Genomic DNA, 20803 nt, shown 5'->3' with positions numbered 1-20803 from the left:
ATTGAACAGGAATTTCATGGTAACAAGATACTTTGCAGTACTACAGAACTACAGAAGTACAAAATCCCATTTTATGCTCACATAATTCTTGTAGGATTAAGAACTTGCTGGTCTGTTAATTAGCCACTGTCTGCTCTGTGCACTCTCTGGGCTGCTTCCAGTCTTGATGAGAATGAATCAGCCTTTATTTTAGTGAGGCAACACATGGCCTGGAATGATCTATGATGTGTACGATCTGGTCCCTGTCTCCAGTGAAGATGCTTTACACCCCGTACTTCATCCCAGCAGTTAGCTGGTTGGCTAGATCAGGCCACCCAGGAAAAGTGGGGATTAGATATCTTTTCCTTTCGTTCATGAAGATGGCCTGCTGAGTGGTAAGAATTGTGATAGGGAAGGCCCCCCACAAATGCCCACCCAAATGCTGTCACCTTTTTCATGGACTTCTTGAATGAGTGCTTCCATTTTCTTATGACATCTACATCCCCACAACCAATGCACACACACAAGAACACACCCACCACTCTTCTACCTCAGGATCATTGTTTATCTGCTGCCTCCTTAGTTAATGACTTCCTGGATTAGGAGAGGGAGGGTACTCCAGGGTGGAGGGACAGCATAAGCACAGACCTGGGGCTGGAAGGCTACAGTGTTATAAACTCGACAATGTGAAGAAGAGCCTCATGGTGTTTGAAGAGTTAGAGCCTGGCCCGAGGAGTCCTGGGTGTAACATGGATTTATCATTGTAGGCTTTGAAAATGGCTCACGTGGGCATTTCGCTGTCAGAGCAGGAGGCGTCTGTGGCCTCCCATTTCACCTCAAAAACAGCCAACATCGAGTGCGTGCCTCAGCTCATAAAGTAAGCCACCTCTTCCCTTTCCACCCTCATGACCGATGGGCTCATTATCTGACTGTGGACAGAACTCAACCATAATTTAAAGCGATAAATTTCACAACAGAGGTATGGCTAAAGTGCTACCAGAGCACCAATGAAGGGGCCATTCGTGCTGCTTGGGAATGCTGGTAAAAGCCACCCAAAAAGTGACTTTTGCTGAGGCTTACAGGATGAAAGGCGAAGTCATGTGGATAGTTGAAAGGTGGAGTTGATATTTAAAAACCAATTGCATTTCTTCCTTCTCCTCTCCCTTATTTTGTATGTTGGATGCATAGTGGAAACTTCCGCACTGGGATTGGGGTGGGTGAGGAAGCACAAAGGGAACACTGCATCAGATAGCTTCCCCAAATAGTGTTACCTCTCCAAGATACAAGTCGGCGAATATCCAAAATGATCACATGAAAGACTACATTCGAGGGAAGGGGAAGGAATTAAAGACCTGATTTTCTCAGTAGCTCCCTCACCTCGCCTCGATTCTCATTGCTGATTTTGTGTCTACTCATATTTGAAATGTACCTAAGAACAAAACATTAGGTTTTATATTTTGTTCACAAATCTTATTCACCTGTAGCTTCCTATAACACTGCTGGGTAACTTCAGTCTATCTTCATGGCCAGTGGTCTGAAAGACGTCACCAAAACTTGAGATTTATTCAAAAAGGATGATCATGAAGTTCTCCAGCATGTCCCTTGGTGCATCTGTGCATCTGAATGGGCAACTACTAGCAGTAATCACTCACCTAAAGGTGCCAGTCTTGAAATTCCATGCCCGTGTCTGGTTGCATAGCAGCGAGACAGCTTGACACATCTCCCTGATCCTGGGGTGCACGTACCTGTGTCCTTCCACACCTTGAAACATCAGCACCTCCCCTGCCTCTAGAGCAGCTCCTTTTCCTAATTCCTGTGTTCTCTGGTCCTCCGAGCCCTGAGAACCTCAGAGCGCTTTGAACTCTTTCCCTTCTTTGCCCATAGCCAAGCAGGCATTGTGTTTTCCTGATCTGTCTTTCGAAGACTCTCTCCAAGCCCTTTCCTTACTCTCTCTACTATCTTAACTTTGGTTCATATCAAGGTAACTACAAAATGAGAGTGCCCAGGACCCTCTCCCTAGATCATGGTTTCTATCATCAACGCAACTCATGGAACTTTTTAAAATATTGTGCTTGGAAATGTGATGGATGAAGGATGAGACAAATCTTTGCCCTGGAGGATTCACATCCCAGTAAAGGTCCAGATAGATAGAAATATAGTCACAAAATGGAGAATCTTCTGCCTGATAACTGAGAAGTGCTCAACAAATTAGTTTTAATACATTAATGTCCAAACAATATGGTAGTTGTTCTAGCAGTTCAGGTTGATGACTTAAGCCAGGAAGGAAGATTTCAGCAGGGGAGTTGGAACTTGAAGGATGGACAGGATGTATGTAAATAGGAAGGAGGTGGGAGAATATTCCAGGTGGGGGAAGTGGAGAGCCATGTTTAGAAATGGGGTTTTAACTGGAGAGTGCAGGAGCCCAATAGCCCAGTTGGTAGGAAGCTTTTCAGATGGGAGTTATGGAGGGTAAGCTGGAGCACCAGGTGTGGAGGAAGTTTAAACTCTTGGACAGTTACACAAAGTGCCTACTTGATACAACCAAAAGGCAGTGGCATTTGAACTTCAGATGTTTTGTCTCACACATGTGACCTAATGCATTTGTGAATGCAATGTAGTGTTTTAAGATCCAAGTCATGATGTAAAATTTCTCTAGTGGCAGATGGCTTAGTAAGACTTCAGGTTAGAAGCTCTTGACTTTTATATTTCATAGATTCATAAAAAGTAGATATGATTCAGCTCTTTTAGTCTCATTTTACCCTTGCTATCCTTGATGCATGCTTATTCCTGGGAAAACATACTCCAGATGGGGCATTGAGGTACAGTTTTAGATGCATAGATCCACAGGTTCTCGTTTGTATCCTTTGAAACATGATTGACTTGTTGCTCTAGTTGAAGCCCTTCAGGACAAGGACTGTACCTCATTCATTTCTATATTATCGTGTCCAGTACTAAGCTGGGTACATCAGAACATTCAATGAATGGTTGTGGAATGCGTAACTACATGAGTTAGCTTCTTAAAATTTATCATCATTAGGAATAGCGGTAATTTTGGAGGCCCGTGCAGACCTCCTTTATACTTTCCTCAGAATGGCTTTTTGCACTTGCCTTTGAATTTGGGTGCTTTCATTTTTCTGGAAAGGCACACACAAAAGGATAAAAAAGATGAAACCACAAAGTTTATGTGAGAAATCAGTCCAGGCTTCACATGCTGGCCCCTCCTCAGCTTGAGTGCTGCTCCAGTCTCTGCGTTGAAAACAAATGGCAGTGCCTCACGGCCTGGTGGAAAACATCTGGCCAACGCATCCTGGCCCATCTCTCCCAAACCTGTTCATCATGCCTGAGGGGAAGCGGTTACTAGTTTGGCTTTTAAGGTTTTCCTTCTTGGGTACCCCATCCACTGACAAAGTGTTTGAGCAGCACAGATGTCCGTGCCACCGGGGGAGGACGTGGGCTGCCTCCCATGCGAATTCACTTCTGCCTTGACAAGAGAGGCTACAGGAGGGGTTGTTTGCCAGGTTTCCCCACTCATCCATAGTGAGTTCCTGCTCTGCACTGTCTTCTTTGCCTGTCATCACCCCTTGCCTGAACCAAGCCTCAGTTAAGGGAATAACAGCTCAAACAGCATTTTTTAAAAGGGGGAATACTGACTTTTTAACCTGCAGTTTTTACTGTGGTCTTTATATCTTTTGAACTCCACCCCAGCTCAGATTATTACCATGGGTTCTTCCTGGAGCATTGAAACTAACAAAACCACATTCATCTCACATACTGGAGTCACATCCACGCTTCCTAACATGCGAGAACACCTGTCCTTTCTCTTGAAGTCTCTGCGGGACTCCAAAACGTACGCAGTTCAGTTCTCAGAAGCAACTGTTGTTAGGACGTAACGAGTCACAGTCAAGTCAAAGCTCGACATTTTGCACCTTATCATGATGTCTTGTGTTTATAATATCCATGTTAATCTTTTTAGTTCACTGAAAATGAAGACTGTGCCTGATTCATTTATATCCTCCACGACTCTAAGCAGAATGCTGGTACTTCATCAGCCCTAAATAAAAGTGCGGTATGAGTCAGTGAGTGAGGTCATGATTAAAGCAGAGAATGAATGAGCAAATTTCGCTTCAATAAATAATTGAGAGGATGAATCATTGATTAAGTGAAGGTATATGAACAAGCTATTAAACTGAACTCCATTTGAAATATAAAAGAGAGTAGGAAATGTATATCATCCATAACCAGTTATTTTTATTTTTTCTCAAACAGAGAAGGCCGAGCTGCTCTGGTTTCATCCTTTGGGGTATTTAAATACTTGACCATGTATGGCATAATCCAGTTTATTGGTACCTCACTGCTCTATTGGGTATGAACCTAAATAATTTCTTCCCAGTTTTAGTTGCATTTACATTCTTGGTTTATTCTTTGGGGTGTGGCTCTTACACAGGATTTAATGTTTTATAAATAAATGACATTTCTCAAAATAGATGTCTGCAAACTTGGGAACTTGGCATAACTGCACATGACACATGGAGCTAGAAATAAGTAGCTAGGGATCAGTTTTCTAGGAGTGTTGTTTTTTTTCTAGATAACCTGAGATACTTGACCTCTTCAAGAGTCTATTTCTTTACTTGGAGTATGAAGAGAGCTTCAGAACAGCCTAAATATAACTCAGCAGGAAATGCATCAGTCTCCAGCTATGGAATATTTTTGACAAAAGACTAAGAGGAGGTAAAAAGAAACAGAAGTTTTTGAATTTGATCTTGAAGCACTCAAAAACTAGAAGAATTCCCATATTGGAACTTTACTGCTGAAACTGCCCAGAACTTACACACTTAGACATGTCATTAGTAAAGGATTAGCATTTAAAAAAAATTTTTTTAAAGATTTTTATTTATTTATTTGACAGAGAGAGAGAGCAGCAGAGGAAGAGGGAGAAGCAGACTCCCCGTTGAGCAGGGAGCCCGATGTGGGACTGGATCCCAGAACCCCGGGAATATTGACCTGAGCCAAAGGCAGACACTTAACTGACTGAACCACCCAGGCGCCCCTTATTTAAAAATTAAAAAAAAAAGGACTTTTGAAATTAAATGATAAAAATAATCATTTTAAAATTAACTATATAGAAGAAATATGTATAACTTGAAAGTAATCTTCATTATTTCAGTCATAACTTGCTCTACAGTGAGATGATCCAACAGGCTCAGGGAACACTTCAGGGAGGCAATTATTATACTGTTTTTCTGAGACATTTGAGAGATGAACGAGAGGACCACAGAACTCTAGCATCTGGTGGGCTGTTGTGGGCAAGAATCTCGCACAGAGGGCTAAGCGGCAACCAGGCAGATAGAAACAGGAACTGCGTTGGGAGTCAGAAAACCTAGATTCAAGTTCTGCCTCTATCACTAAGAACACCTTAGATCTTGCCCTTGGCCAAGCCCTTATGTGCCTCTGGGATGTCAGCCTGGCAGACTTCCCAAGTTCTCCATAGTTCTAGGAAAGTTGCTTCTAGAACAAAACTAAAGCTGCCTTGGAAAATTTCTCCCTGTTCCATCTCATCTGCATACGTATAATTGTACCATTCTGAGGGGAAAAGAAAGGAAAGGGTGTGAGAAAGAAATGTAAAGAAGACAGAGAGAGAGTTGGAGGGTGAGAACCTTGGGGAACCATTTATGGAGGATGAGGAACAATTTATGTCTTCTCAAAACTATGAAAGACTTCTCAGTTCCGAAGTCTTCATGCATAGAGTTGTGTTCACATAGAGATAGGCCACTCTGTAGCCATTCACTCTGATGGTCTAGACCTGAATAAGAGTGTCCCCCAAAGACCTTTATTTTTTTTTAAAGATTTTACTTATTTATTTGAGAGAGAGAGAGCAAGCATGAGCAGGGTGAGGGGCAGAGGGAGAAGCATACTCTCCACTGAGCAGGGAGCCCAACGTGGGGCTTGATCCTGGGACTCCGGGGTCATGACCTGAACCGAAGGCAGACGCTTAAGCAACTAAACCACCCAGGTGCCCTCCCCACCCCCCTCCCCACAGCAGAGACCTTTAATCAAAAACTTCAGGGCCTTGGGTTCATACTCTAAAAATCTAGAACTATTTATCATTTGCTTAAAGGTGGTCTCCAATGGTTCAGATCATAACTTAGTGTTCAGTCAGCAGCTATGAAGCAGAGAAACAGAGCTGCCTGCAACAGGTATTGCCAAGCAAGTTTCTGGAGGTAACAAGTTAACTTTTATATATGACTCCATAAATGTGAACTTCAAACAAGTTCTGTGTCTACACAAACCTTAGGAAGTCAAGCGTACCAGACTGAAGTCTGTAATGGGATTACTTGGGGTAGAGGTACTTGTTCAGTTTGTGAAAGTGCATGGACCCCAAGAGAACGATATTGTGAACTCAGCCTCTGGATAAGGATGGAGAGCAATACCTGTTGAATGATTTGTGGCTTGGATTTCAAAATTTTATGCTTGACATTCCCAGTGGGTATCTTATTTCGAGAATTCAGCTGTCCAGGCTGAGAGTGTAGCTGCCAGATTACTGTGGCCAATAAAGAGGGTGTTTCCCAACTGACTGACTCTCATTGCTAATATGGAATTAAGTTAAACACTGGGAAAATTGTGATCTGGTTTCATTCTCTCCAGTGAGATGCTAAAAATCATAGGTAAATTACTTTCTTTTTAAAGAGGAAAGAAAAATAACTGTTGCTTCCTGATTACTTTCAGAAAGAGTTTTGGCAATGATAACAATGCTACAATGGCAGAAGCAACTCTTCTATTTACTTTTCAAGGTTTATTTATTTATTTTTAGAGAGAGAGAGACAGAAAGAGAGCATGGGGAGGGAGAAGCAGAGGGCAAGGGAGAGAGAGAATCTCAAGCAGACTCTGCCCTGAGTGCAGAGCCCGAGGTGGGGCTTGATCCCATGACCCTGAGATCATGACCTGAGCCGAAACCAAGAGTTGGATGCTCAACTGACTGAGCCACCCAGGCGTCCCCTTATATTTACCTTTATTTCCTTTTCAGCAACTACAGCTCTTTGGGAATTACCAGTATCTCATGCAAGATGTAGCCATTACCTTGATGGTCTGTTTAACAAGTAAGTGTTTTAGCAAAGTAAACAGAATTATTTGTATTTATCCATTACACTCTAGAAATACTCACACAAATCAAAGCTTCTGTGAAAGATGCACCTTTATTACTAAAACCACATTACCTGTGAGTTTTTTGAAAGAGGGGTTGGAGTAAGTTGAGGCTTGAAGTCCTCAGATTTGGCACTAAAATATCCTGATAGCAAATAGGTCTTAGCCTCATAAAATGATCAGTGTATTCTGAGTTCTTCATAGGTGTGTGTCTTGTGCATAGAAAAATGTATAGGAAATCTAGAAAGGGAAATCTTTAAAACCCAAAGGTCACTTTCTATTATTTAGCTATTCTTCACATTGACATGAAACCAGATTTTTGCTAGGTATTTGACATGTGAGAACAGATGCTAGCATTTAATTCCAGGAATTCTCTCAAAAGCAAGGTGTGGCTCACAGCAGCTATTGCTCATTTCCTTCCTTTGAGATGACACTGATAAAGTATTTCCTATCAAAGAACTCAGGGTTTCATACTAACTCTTAATAAGTGAGAAAGGTGACTGCCTCAACAGAGAGCAAAGAAAAAGAATGACATAGTCATCTCTTTTTCCTTGTTCAACAATGGAAGTGTTATGAAAACTAACAGATAAAACATCAGGCAATGCAGGATATTAATAACCTTGAGAATTTCATGTAACATCTTAAAACATGAAACTGATATTGAAGTCATTTATTGTATCAACCCAATGACAGAAGTTACCAGCATCAGAGATGTAAGTAACATCAGTTTCAATTCTTCGGGCTGAAATGTATATTTGTAGTCCATTAACATATTTTTCTGTGTGTTATTAATAGTCACATGACTAGAACATTTTGAATCAAAGATCTTGCTTTTGCAAGGTTGGATATTTTTAAGCAATTTGTATGATTTACCTGTGAACATGGTTGATGATACTAAAAAAAGAAAAAAAAAACACCAGGAAGTTCCAGGAGCTAAGTTAGCAGGCAGTAGCATGAAGGTGAAAGCCATGGCCATTTTCTCCCATTCCCTATCTCTGCAAACTTTGGCAAACTATTTATGAAATAATTTCCTGATATGAAATGTCCTCAGGGGGTTGAGAGGATCAGATAAAACAATGCATGTGAAGTGTACAGCAGTGTGTCACCCATTGTAAGCACTCATCACAAGATGAATGCTATCACCTTGAGCCTATTCTCTTTTGCTTCTTTCGAAACGACTGGCAAACTCAGTGAGCCCTTGAACAGAATTAGACTGCGTACAAGTAGATAGTTTGATTAGAAATCCAAAAATATGGGCAGTGTGTTTGGGATATTTTTTTAAAAGATTTTATTTATTTATTTATTTATTTATTTATTTATTTATTTATTTATTTATTTAAGAGAGAGAAAGAGAGAGAGAAAGACTGAAAGAGACCGGGGTGGGGAGGGGCAGAGGTAGAGGAAAAGGGAGAATCTCAAGCCCCAGACTCCACACTGAGTACGGAGCCTGATGGGGGGCTCAGTCTCACAACGCTGAGATGAAATCAAGAGTTGGATGCTTAACTGACTGAGCCACCCAGGCGCCTCAGTGTTTTTTTAACCTCTGCCTTCAAACACTGTTGTTTTTCCATCACTGCAAACTCAGTCATCCCGTGGGCAGATCATTTCCTGGTCAGTATCAGGTATTAAAATGATCTCATCTTTAGACATTTAAACTAACATTTCATCTTTTCATCCAGTTCAGACTTTTTCTTCCTTTAGATCAAGTCTGACCTTGGAGCTAACAGTGGGAGAGAAGGTCATGGTCTCTACTTTCCTTGTGTTGCCTACTCTCCACTCTTGCTTCAGGGAATTTGGAAGCAACAAGAGCAAATGACTTTTTACTTATGTGGGGGTATTGTAGTTCTATCCTGTCAAGTGCCCTCTAGCATGGCAGGCATCTAAAATTCATGTTCACAAATAAATCATACAAATTGCTTAAAAATATCCAATATTGCAAAAGCAAGATCATTGATTCAAATTGGCATGGGACTCACTGGTGAGTTTTTGGGCTCTTCAGAGATTCCTGTGAATTACTCTGGACTAAACTACTCCCTGACATGGGTGGTGCTCTCTCCCTCTCACTCCTCAGGATTCCTCTCAGCAACTGCCTTCTAGGGAAGCCTTTTTCAACTGTTCGGCCCTCTAGTCCCAGCAGACTGCCCACTGGGCAGATTCTTTCCAAAACAACTCTAGCCTGGCTAATTTCCATAGTTTCTACCTGACCTACCATATAGTAGATGTAGCTTGCTGTCACTGCTGCCCTCTGTCTTTTCCCTCTGATATTGCAACCGGAATGAGCAAGCCAATCCCCACCTCCCAAAATACTTCAGGTATCTCCTGGAGCGGTTCTTACGACCTCCCCTCATTTTGGATTGGAGTGATGCTGGGAAGAAAACCACAGTTCTCGCTGCTCTTAGTAATTCCCTTTAAAGACTCTCTTAATAATTTCTATAATTTTATATATTCTGCACATAGGTAATTTCTTGGGGCTGGGGCATGCTTATAGTTGAAGGACCAATATGGATCCTTCTGAGTGGGTACAATGGAGATATGGCAGTCATCTCTCTTTTAATTCAGTTGGCATTTGCCATTCATGGTCCTCAAGTATAAGGCTTAGCAAGAAAAGACCCAGACAAAGGAAAAGCCTTTCCTACTATATGTTAGGCACATAGGTGTCTGGGGCCTAAATAGGCTGATCGCTGAAGTTTACAGTTTAGTGGGGGATTCACATACATGAATGAAGGAAATGCAAGTCAAAAGTAGTGAGTGCCAGAAAACAATAGGTACTTTGGGAGTTCAGAGAAAGGAGAGATTATAAAATCTTGTGGGAATAAGACATATATATATATATATAGATAAGCAAGTATATAAATTAATTAAATACATGATGGTGTTGTCTTTGTCCCACGCTAATTCAGGCTTGAGGTCAAAAGCTGTAATCTGGGAACCTGGAAAGGCAGGCACCTTGGTGAGAGTGAGAGAGAAAACAACAGGTGCTTTGGGAAGTTCAGAGAAAGGAGAGATCATTTCTGAAAATCTGTGGTTAGGAAAGAGATAGCAATGGAGAAAAGAGAGAAATACTAAGGATTGCTTCATGGAAGAAGTAACATTTGCATCAAAATAGAAAAGATGGATGGATTTCAAAAATCTTTTCCTAAGAGAAGGGTACTTGAAGTAGAATGAAGCAGCATGAGCAAGAGAGAGTTGGGGCATGAGTTTTTCAATTCGACCACACTGTAGGGTATGTGAAAAGAAGCAGGAGATAAAATTTGAAAAGGTGAGTCGGGTCAGATCACAGAACTTGACTTCCAGGCTGAGAACTGTGAATATTCATCTGTGCATGTTAGTAGTCATTGACAATGGACGATCAATGTAAAACCACTTTCATCAAGGCGCCTGCCTTTCCAGGTTCTCAGATTAGGGCTTTTGATCTCAAGTCTGAATTAGTATGGGACAAAGACAACACCATCATGTATTTAATTAATTTATGTACTTGTTTATCTGTATATACCCTGTTTGTTCCCACAAGATTTTAAGGCAACACAAAGGCAGTTAATAAGACAAGATATAATATGTTAAAGGGAAATCAAGGAGAAAAGTAAAATGAAGTCAGGAAAGTCAATTAAGAAAATGGATGTCTTAAAGCCCAATTTGACCCTAAAAGGTACAGAGGCCATTTTAAAAGGAATTTGTTCTAGCTGCATCTCTACTCTTTTTAACAAAACCCCCTCAAATTAGATCAAGAAAAAAGAAGTAGGGGGATGTTTAAGAATATAATTCTCAAAAGAAAAAATTTGAGAATAGAAACTCAGAAGCACCAGGGGCCAGAGCAGGGCTAGAGCACTAAAGAGTGGAAAACAAAGGCCACCTTTTTTATTTCTAAGAGGCCATCTTATCTCTTTCTTCTTCTTCCTATTCTTACTATTTTTGTGTGACTTCTACTCATTCACCTTGCAAATGACCCTAAATGGTGACTTTACTATTGAACTTCCATAACCTCTCTGTTGGTCTTTGCACAGCTAATTAGCTTAGCCTCTCAGTGTCTCCTTTGCAAATCTTTTGGAGAGAAAATTCATTGACCTAACTTGGGTAAAATGTCCACTTCTAAGTCAGTTATTTCTGTAAATAAAGATGAGGTCATGTAATTTAGCTCTATTTAGGCCAACCACTTCAGCATATGGAAGGAGGCAGTGTCCAGAGAAGAAGGCTGTAGGAGGAAACCCATCCATTATATAAATGCCTCTCTTACATAAATTCCATCAGTGCTTCAAAGACTCCTCACCTTTTCTGGGTCTTGGTCCCTTTGGAGAATCTCATGGATGATATAGATCTTTTCACCTTAAAAATCTCATGAGGCACATTTAAAATTTTGCATGTAGTTTAGGTGTGTTCTGGAGCCTCTGGAAATTTGATGTACAAGACTTGAAATGTCCTTTATATAAAGCAAGCCAACTATTTAGGAAAAGCATGCCTACATTATATCCAAATTATGCTGAACAATTAAAAAGTATATTTGAAAATAAAAATTTGTAACTGCTAACTCCTCCTACATAGCAGACCCTGTACCAGGTCCAGTGAGGAACAGATAGTGGGATGAGACAGGGTCTCTTCCCTCAGGGAGCTCATGGTCTGCTGAGTGCATGTATAAATGACTGGATTTAATGCAAGACATCCTCACTACATAGCAGCAAAATGAGTAATGGGCTGTGGAAACTCAGAGGAGGGAATGCTTAATTCTGAATGAAATATAACACTTCACAAGCTTACATTCCTCTGCATGTAGTATGATAGCATATATCATCGCCATTTTAAGGAAACCTGGACAATTTGGAAAGGTTCTGACTGCTGAGAAATAACAAGCTTACATTTTAGGGCTCCTCATTTTATCCTTTTTAATTCATGAAATCTACACTACTGCAATGTGCTGTAGAACAGAGAACAGGGGGCTTTACAATTAGACAGACTTAAGTTTATATTACCACCCTGTTGTTCACAAACTGTGGGTCTTTAAACAAGGAACCCTACTTCTCTGAACCTCAGTTTCTTCACCTGTAAAATAGATATGAAATACCTGTTTTGCATTGCTTTTTAAAAAATATTTATTTATTTATTTTTATTTTGAGAGAGAATGAGCAGGGGATAGGGTCAGAGAGAGGGGGAGAGAGAGAAAGAGAATCCCAGACAGGCTCTATGCCCATCATGGAGCCCGAGGCAGGTCTCAATCTCACAACTCTGAGATAAATGACCTGAGTGGAAATCAAGAGCTGGATGCTTAACCAACTGAGCCACCCAGGTGCCCCTTGCATTGCTTTTTAAAGAAATAATGTTTGTAAGACACTTTGCAGAGGCTCTGGAACATAGTAGGGGCCCTAAAATGCTAGTCATTTTTTTATAGTCAGATATTCAGATTCTCTATCAGAAAGCATTAGAATTTCTAATATGGAAAGAGTTAAAATATTCGTTATGTAAGGACTCTGCATCAATTAGCTATTGCCACTATAATACTGTATATCAAACCTCTCCCCCAGATTCTGTGGCTTACAATAGCTACTCTTGCTCTGTAGATAGACTGTCATTCAGCTGATCTAGGTCAGCTGAAACTGATTGGCTTTAGGGTGTAGATCAGTTTGTCTTGGTCCAGGCTATAGGTTTCATTCAGGTCTGCTCCACATTTTTCACTCTGGAGCCAGGCTGGAATGACAGACTTGGGCATGCTCTCATTATGATCACAGAGAGTGAACCTGGCTATGCAAGCAGACCTGAAACCTCAGCTAACATTGCTTTGGCCTGAGAAAACTCACACAATGAAACCAAAATTAAAGGGTGGTAAAGTGCACTCTACCACAATGAGGCCAATAATTCAACCCAGTGTAGTCTCCGGGTAAAAAAAAATCAGAAACTCAGTGAGCAGCTGAGAAAGACAGGACTGGAGAGGTAGAGCCAAATGCACAGAGATACAATTGCACCTCTCTCCATCACCCACAGCCTCTTCATGTGCTCTGTAGCCATCTTCTTCCTTGAGTATAAGAACATGAAAAGAACTCCAAGCTCGGCAGCCTCTGCCTTCTGTGGCCAGAGCACAGTCTCTTTGCATTGACAAAAGGTCACACTGTGTGCCCCTTCCTTGCATGCCATGCAATGACTTCTCACACTAACTACCCAGAGTGAGGCCAAACTTCACAAGTTAAGGGCACAGCTTCCTTAAGACTGTCCTTACTTCACAACTCAGCCATAAGTTTGGGGGTCCCACGCACACTTCTGACCAGCTGGCTGCAAACTTGGGGATTCTCATTCTCCCCTCAGGTTCAGTAATTCAGATCAACAACTCACAGAATTCAGTGAAGTGCTATACATACGATTACAGTTTTATTAGAGTAAAGGGATACAAATCAGAACCAGCCAAAGGGAGAGGCACACAGGGTGAGGTCTGGTGAAAGGATCCCATGGTGGGAGGATCTCAACACTTCCATTGTCCTCTTCCTGGCGAGTCAGTTTGATTTACTTTCCTGGCACATCCATGGTGACAATGTGCAGTATTCACCTGAACTTTGGTGTCTTGTCTAGAGTTTTTATTGGATTTTCCTTACGTAGACATGATTGGCTGAATCACTGGCCATGAAGTTGATCTCAATCTCTAGTTTTTTTGCAGCATGGCCAGCTCCATCCTGAGTCATCACTTTATCACCAACTTTCTTTGGGCCCACCATCTGTCATCTTGTTTGCATAAACCATCAGGGTTACCATGAATAAAAAGACACTTCTATCAACTCAAGAAATTCCAACAATTTAGAGAATACATCCCAGGAACTAGGAAAAAAAGTCGGCCAAATTCTTTATTACATAACCCATCTGTGTTTTTCCATCAGAGTTCAAGCTTTTCAGGGCAGATGAGATGTCCTCCTCATCTCTGAATACCCCATGGCCTATAGCATAGCATCCTCCTAGGGAAACATTGGTTAAATTGGTAAAAGTAAAGCCTTAGATAGTTATAGAGCTTTAGAGTAAATGAGTTGGAAGAGCCTTTGGAGACCACTTAGACATTCTTACCCATTCACTTTATACATGAGAAAATGAAGTACCAGAGAGTTCACGTGATTAGCCAAGAACCCACTGAGCAAACTGAAGACCGACTTTAGAGTGATACCATCCCAAACTGGACACCTGCTCCTACTGCCTTGCCCCTACATGCATGAACACAAACCTAAGCATATGCACCCTACTTTCTTCCTTACTTCAAAGAAACCAGTGATCAGCTATAAAAGAGGAAAAGGCAATAAAGACAAGAAACTGAAACCTGACTATAATGTAAACCTTTGAATGCATTGTATCTAATTCCTGACCTTTCCATGCCTCTTTCCTGTGCTGCCCTAAGAAGTAAAGTACATACCATTTTCATCAGCTTGTTAGAATATATGGCTTCTAAGAAGAATGCAGTCATCTTTTTTTGTAGTTGTTCTGTTTAATCTCCACCCATTGCCAATCCTTTAAGTTAAAAAAGAAAAAACAACTCTAGGATCAAAATTATAATACATTTTACCACTCTCATCTGGAAGCGAGATTATTTTATGAGCTATTTTTCCTGACCAGGTGTAATGTGCTCTAGCAGTTCTCCATTTATCACTTATTCAGGATGGAACAGAACACACCTCTAGCATCTATCCGGGTACACTGAAGTACTCAGAGAATGTTGGCTGAATGAATTATAAAATGAGTGTTTTTAAAAAAAATCCCCAGCATATGAAGATTAGTCTAGCCTAATGTCTCTTACTCTCCTCTTCTTAACTCTCCACCTTCCCACCACCACTGAGAGATCATAGTATTGCTTATCCATGTAGAAGGCCACCTTTCTATTTTATACACCATTCCTGGTCAGTGTGGTTGTGAAGAAAATATTTGCACCATGAAATATGGTAAATGTATAATTAACAGAATTTTTAAACCTATTACTTTTCATTTCTGAAGGTGAAACAAAAGCATGGAAGAGGCAAAGGCTGGTAACATTGGATATGCACCTAGGCAATGTGCTTACCTGGATGTAAACCCTCATTCATGTTTGCTGCATCTGAACCCTAATGCAAGTCTTGAGATAATAGGCATCTCAATCTTTTACTGTCAATAATGAAATTGTAAGAGGGGAAAATGCATTTGTTTTTCAGTGAGTTCAACTCATGCCTACCCAAAGCTGGCTCCTTACCGACCAGCAGGACAGCTCTTCTCTCCACCTTTGCTGCTCTCAGTCTTTTTGAACACCTGTTTCACCTGCATTGTGCAAATCTGTGCATTTCTCTACGTGAAGCAGCAGCCCTGGTATTGTGAGGTCTACAGATACAGGTAAAGTTCAGTTTTTTAGTTTTCCTTTCTGAAGGTGATACAGTGAGTACCCAATGTCATTGTACAGCTTGATTTGCACACATACCCTAAATTTTTAATTAACAAAAGTTTAGTCTCCACACTGCAAAATACCAATGACAGGATAGAACAGAGAACACAGTTAATGGGTGGAGTCCTGGGGTGAGCCACGTGCAGTGGGTGGGAAAAATCTTCACATTGGTTGTTGATGTGTAGATCTAACTATTGGTTGACTGAATGAATGTATTAATTCCCTGGTGGTTTGGAGATCATATAAACCAAAGGTTAGCAAACATTTCTTCTGGAGGCCAGATAGTAACTATTTTAGGCTCTGACAATCTCTGTTGCAACTACTCAATGCTACTGTTGAAGTGAAAAGCAGCCATAGACATACGTATAAAAGTAGGTGTGACCATGTTCCAATAAATTTTATTTACAAAAAGAGGCGTTGAGTTGGATTTGGCCTCTGGACTGTAGTCAGCTGACCCCTGATTTACAAGATAGATTTGCTTAAATTAGTTTGAGTTTTTCAAATGAATGTTAAAATTAAAATGTTAGTGATGGTACCATTTTTTTCTGATTGAATTGAACACTAGACTCAGGGCAAGTCTCTTTACCTCCCCGGGTTTTAACTTCTTCAACTATAAATTAAGGGTAAAATGTTGTGAACTATGCCACAGATATTAAAACTTTATTTTTTCTGACAAATCCTGCCTGACCTCCAAAAGGAAAGGCAGAAAAGGAGCAGCTCTTTTTGAAGTAAGGCTTGTATAAACTCCTTTACACATGCTCCACTGTGATCCTGAAGACAGCAGAGCCCCAGGAATCAGTGAAAGATTAAAAACTATCAAATGATGTCTAAGATTGTCATTTAGATCTTAAATTCAGCAATTCAAATATTACTTGGGGTGAGAATTCATAACCAGATTTTTCTCAAAATCAGATTTTTCTCCTAATTGGAGTACATATACTCAGAGAAGTAAAATTCTGATTGAATCTGGGGGACAAGAAGGTATAACCCAAAGGGTGATGGATAGGTAGTCCTGCCTCTATCACTAACAGCTATGCCTTAACTTTCTTATCTGCAATGTAAGTATAACAGATTAGATACACTTTTATGTTAAACTCTATAATTCAGGCCTTCGGTCTATCTGTCCCCTTTATGCAAAAGCACTTTGTGACTACTGATGATTTGTTTCATTAATGTACTCAGCAAATAGTAACTGAACATCTGCCATATGCAAAGCACATCCCAGGACCCTAGGGAACCAAGGATTGAAAGACTTAAGCCTATTTGTTGGGAACAGATTTCATCTATAACCAGTTATAAGAGTAAAAGTTTCAAGCTGAACAAGAAAGCTGATAGAAACTAATTTGTGAGTTTGATTATTAAAAAAATGAACATTGCAAATATCAATCTGGACTGGGAAAACCCATCTCTTAAATATTTTTCTGAGCAAATATTCTGTGGCATTTCTGTGCTAGGTGCTAAGGATTTATAAATGAGTAAAACAATAACAAAATAAAACCAAAAAAGAAATTTCATATTCAAGGAACTCTCATCCCAGAGGCAGAAAATAAAAATATGCAAATGAAAAATTGCAAAACAATGAGCTAAATGCAACACTAGAAGCAAAAGCAGAGGACAGTAGTTACCCTTGCCAGTGAACTAAAGACAAAGACTTTCAGATAAAGGAATGGAGAAGGAATAGAGTGCCTGACTCAGATGTGTGCAAACAGTGACATTTGGGGAACAGAAAATATTCCTATATGTTTGGAGTATAAGGAGCATAGGAAGACTGACAAAAGATAAGGGAAGGAAGGCAGATAGAGACCAGAGTACAAAGGTCTTCTGAGCTTGTCTTAGAAGTTGGAAATTAATTTATTAGCAAAAGAGAGCCATAGACACTCAGCAGCAGGAGAGGGTCATGTTTGGATCCTCAGGAAGAGAATGGATTAGAGTGGGCAGATTCAGACTCAGGGCCTAAGTTAGGGCTTACCTTAGTCCACAGAAGAGAAAACAACACACACACACACACACACACACACACACTAATGCATACAGGCACACATGTGCATAACACACCCCACCATGCATGCAGACAGACAGACACACACACACACACACACACACGGTTACCCATGGTTCATTCATTCTTAACTGAAAGGAATTCCATAGAAAATTATCATCCAAACCCTTTCAAGACAGATCACTTGTTCTAAATGGAATGCGAGACAAAGAATAATTTTTTTTCTATTTTTTAAAATTTTATTATGTTATGTTAATCACCATACATTACATCATTACTTTTTGATGCAGTGTTCCATGATTCATTGTTTGTGTATAACACCCAGTGCTCCCTTCAGTACGTGCCCTCTTTAATACCCATCACCAGGCTAACCCATCCCCCCACCCCCTCCCCTCTAGAACCCTCAGTTTGTTTCTTGGAGTCCATAGTCTCTCACGGTTCATCTCCCCCTCCGATTTCCCCCCCTTCATTTTACCCTTCCTACTATCTTCTTTTTTTTTTTTTTTAACATATAATGTATTATTTATTTCAGAGGTACAGGTCTGCGATTCATCAGTCTTACACAATTTACAGCACTCACCATAGCACATAACCTCCCCAGTGTCTATCACACAGCCACCCCATCCCTCCCACCCCCCCACCACTCCAGCAACCCTCAGTTTGTTTCCTGAGATTAAGAATTCCTCATATCAGTGAGATCATATGATACATAGACAAAGAATAATTTTGACTTGTTTTAAATTTTATTTCTGCTTTGTCATTGCAAGAAGTGAACAAAATATGTCTTGGTAGTTACTGTCTGGAACAATTTGAAAGCTGAGATCCCATGGTAGTTATAAACTTTTTTTTTCCACCACCTAGATAAAAATAGAATAAAAAATCCCATAAATTCTGGTGATTCTCTTGTAGTAAGTGCTTTCTGGACAACCAAAGTAATTTCTCAATGAATGTGAGTTTGGAGAGAAATGGGACTGGAAATGCAACTCTGATTCCTGGTTCAATTTTAAGTTTTGAGAGTACCACACTGTGGCCCATCACCACCATCAACTGCATCACGGTGGCATTTATCTTTTCTAAGGGAAAGCCATTTCGAAAACCCATCTGCACAAACTGTGAGTATATGAAATTTATTTTTTCTTTTCACATTTTCTTTCTATTTCCCCACCCTTCCAGAGGTGCAGGTCAGTGGTGAAGGGATGGCTGAACTCCAAAATTGAGTACTGACATTTCTATTGGTTGTCTAATGCTGTTTTGACTTGATCTCATTCTTCTCAGTTCCCTGTTAAGTTGTCCACCTTTTTCGTTATTTTGTTTAGTTTTCTCTATTTTCTCAGCTTTATCTTGTAATTAAAAATATAATTCTGTTTCAAATTTTTTTTTTTTTTAAATTGAGTATTGAAGGAAAATTTTCATAGGTGGTAGAAACCTGGGCAGAAACCTCCTCATTGGCAGACATGCATTATTAAATGGTCACATGAGTCCCGTCCCATTGTGAGTCATCAAGAATGATTTTAAGCACATACATATATATCAAGGTACTTTGTAAGACCTTCTCTTTTTTTAAACTTATTTATTTTGGAGAGAGTCCACAAGTGGGAGGGAGCACACGAGTGGGAGAGAGGATGGAGGAAGAGGGAGAGAGAGAAACAGACTCCCCGCTGAGCAGGGAGTCCCATATGGGGCTCGATCCCAGGACCCTGGGAACATGACCTGAGCCCAAGGCAGACGCTTAACTGACTGAGCCACCCAGGCGCCCATGTAAAAGATCTTCTAATCAATTCAGATACAACTTGACCTCTTTAGTAGCTTTACAATATTGGGCAAGTTACTTTAACCATTCTGTACATTTCTTTAGTCACCAGTGAAGATTAACATATTTTCATATGATTAGCCATCTCTTCTCTGAATTTCTTATTTACATCTTTTATCCATTCTTTTTTAAATCTAATGTTAATATTGGCATAGAGTTTGAGGTAGAGATCAAACTACTTTATCCAACTAGTCACTAGTTTTCCCAGCAGATTTTATTACTTAATATTTCTTTTGATCATTTATTTCTTGACTGAATATAATGCCACCATTAGCATACCTACATATTCATGTATATTTATAGCTTTATTATATACATAATTTATATTATGTGATTTTTTTTATATTATATTTAAATATTTTATTTTTATTTATTTATTTTAGGGAGAGAGTGTGGAGAGGGGAGGAGGAGCAGAGGGAGAGGGAGAGGGAAGGTGAAAGAATTTCAAGCAGACTCCCTGCTGAGTGCAGAGCTCCTGTAGGGGCTAGATCCCACAACCCTGAGATCATGAACTGAGCTGAAACCAGGAGTTGGCACTTAGCCAACTGAGCCACCCAGGCACACCTATATTATATTTATATATGTTATATACCTACAAACCAATTTTTATATAATTAATTAGTTCCTAGACTATCTTTTCTGTCTCATTAATATACCAGTCTCTTCTTGATCTACACTATACTCTAAAAATTACAGTTTCATTCATTTAGCTATAGTTTTATAATAAGTTTTAATAAGTAAGATTGGTGTATCTTCATTACTCTTCATTTTTCAAAAATTTCTTATTTTTTTTGCTTGTTCATCCTTCCAGATAAACTCTAGAACAAAGTGTAAGGCTTTAAAAAAAAAATCCCTTTCCAAATTCTGATACATTGGGAAAAATTGTTTACACAATTTAGTCTTCACATTTTAAAAACATGCTATCCTTCTCTATTTGTTCATGCTTTTTTTTTACATCTTTTAGTAAATATTTATCACTTTCTCCATTATACATCCTGAACATTTAAGAAACTTATTTAGTTTTTTTAATATTTTTGTTTATATTGTGAGTGACTTTCTCCCATTATATATATTTTTAATTACCATAATGTATTATTTATTTCAGGGGTACAGATCTGTGATTCATCAGTCTTACACAATTCACAGCACTCACCATAGCACATACCCTCCCCAATGTCTATCACCCAGCTACCCCATCCCTCCCATCCCCCTCCAATCCAGCAACCCTCAGTTTGTTTCCTGAGATTAAGAGTCTCTTATGGTTTGTCTCCCGCTCCAGTTTCGTCTTGTTTCATTTTTCCCTCCCTTCCCCTACGATCCTCTGTCTTATTTCTCAAATTCCTCATATCAGTGAGATCATATTATAATTGTCTTTCTCTGATTGACTTATTTTGCTTAGGATAATACCTTCTAGTTCTATCCACGTCATTGCAAATGGCAAGATTTCATTTTTTGATGGCTACATAATATTCCATTGTATATATATACCACATCTTCTTTATCCATTCATCTGTTG

General features: G+C 39.8%; 1 protein-coding gene across 1 annotated transcript in view; it reads left to right on the top strand.

The window, feature by feature from the left end:
- Nucleotides 1-20803, top strand: part of ATP13A5 (ATPase 13A5) — a 68820-nt gene that overhangs the window by 39440 nt on the left and 8577 nt on the right. Inside the window, exons 16-20 of the mRNA XM_081814236.1 lie at nucleotides 747-856; nucleotides 4246-4342; nucleotides 7001-7073; nucleotides 15255-15429; nucleotides 18387-18589. Of these exons, the coding sequence (XP_081670362.1) occupies nucleotides 747-856; nucleotides 4246-4342; nucleotides 7001-7073; nucleotides 15255-15429; nucleotides 18387-18589 (658 nt within the window). The remainder of the gene's footprint in view (nucleotides 1-746; nucleotides 857-4245; nucleotides 4343-7000; nucleotides 7074-15254; nucleotides 15430-18386; nucleotides 18590-20803) is intronic.

Source organism: Leptonychotes weddellii, chromosome 1, assembly GCF_054177405.1.
Source record: "Leptonychotes weddellii isolate Sample4059 chromosome 1, ASM5417740v2, whole genome shotgun sequence".
NCBI classification, from domain to species: Eukaryota; Metazoa; Chordata; class Mammalia; order Carnivora; family Phocidae; genus Leptonychotes; species Leptonychotes weddellii.
This window is presented reverse-complemented; position numbering and strand designations above follow the sequence as displayed.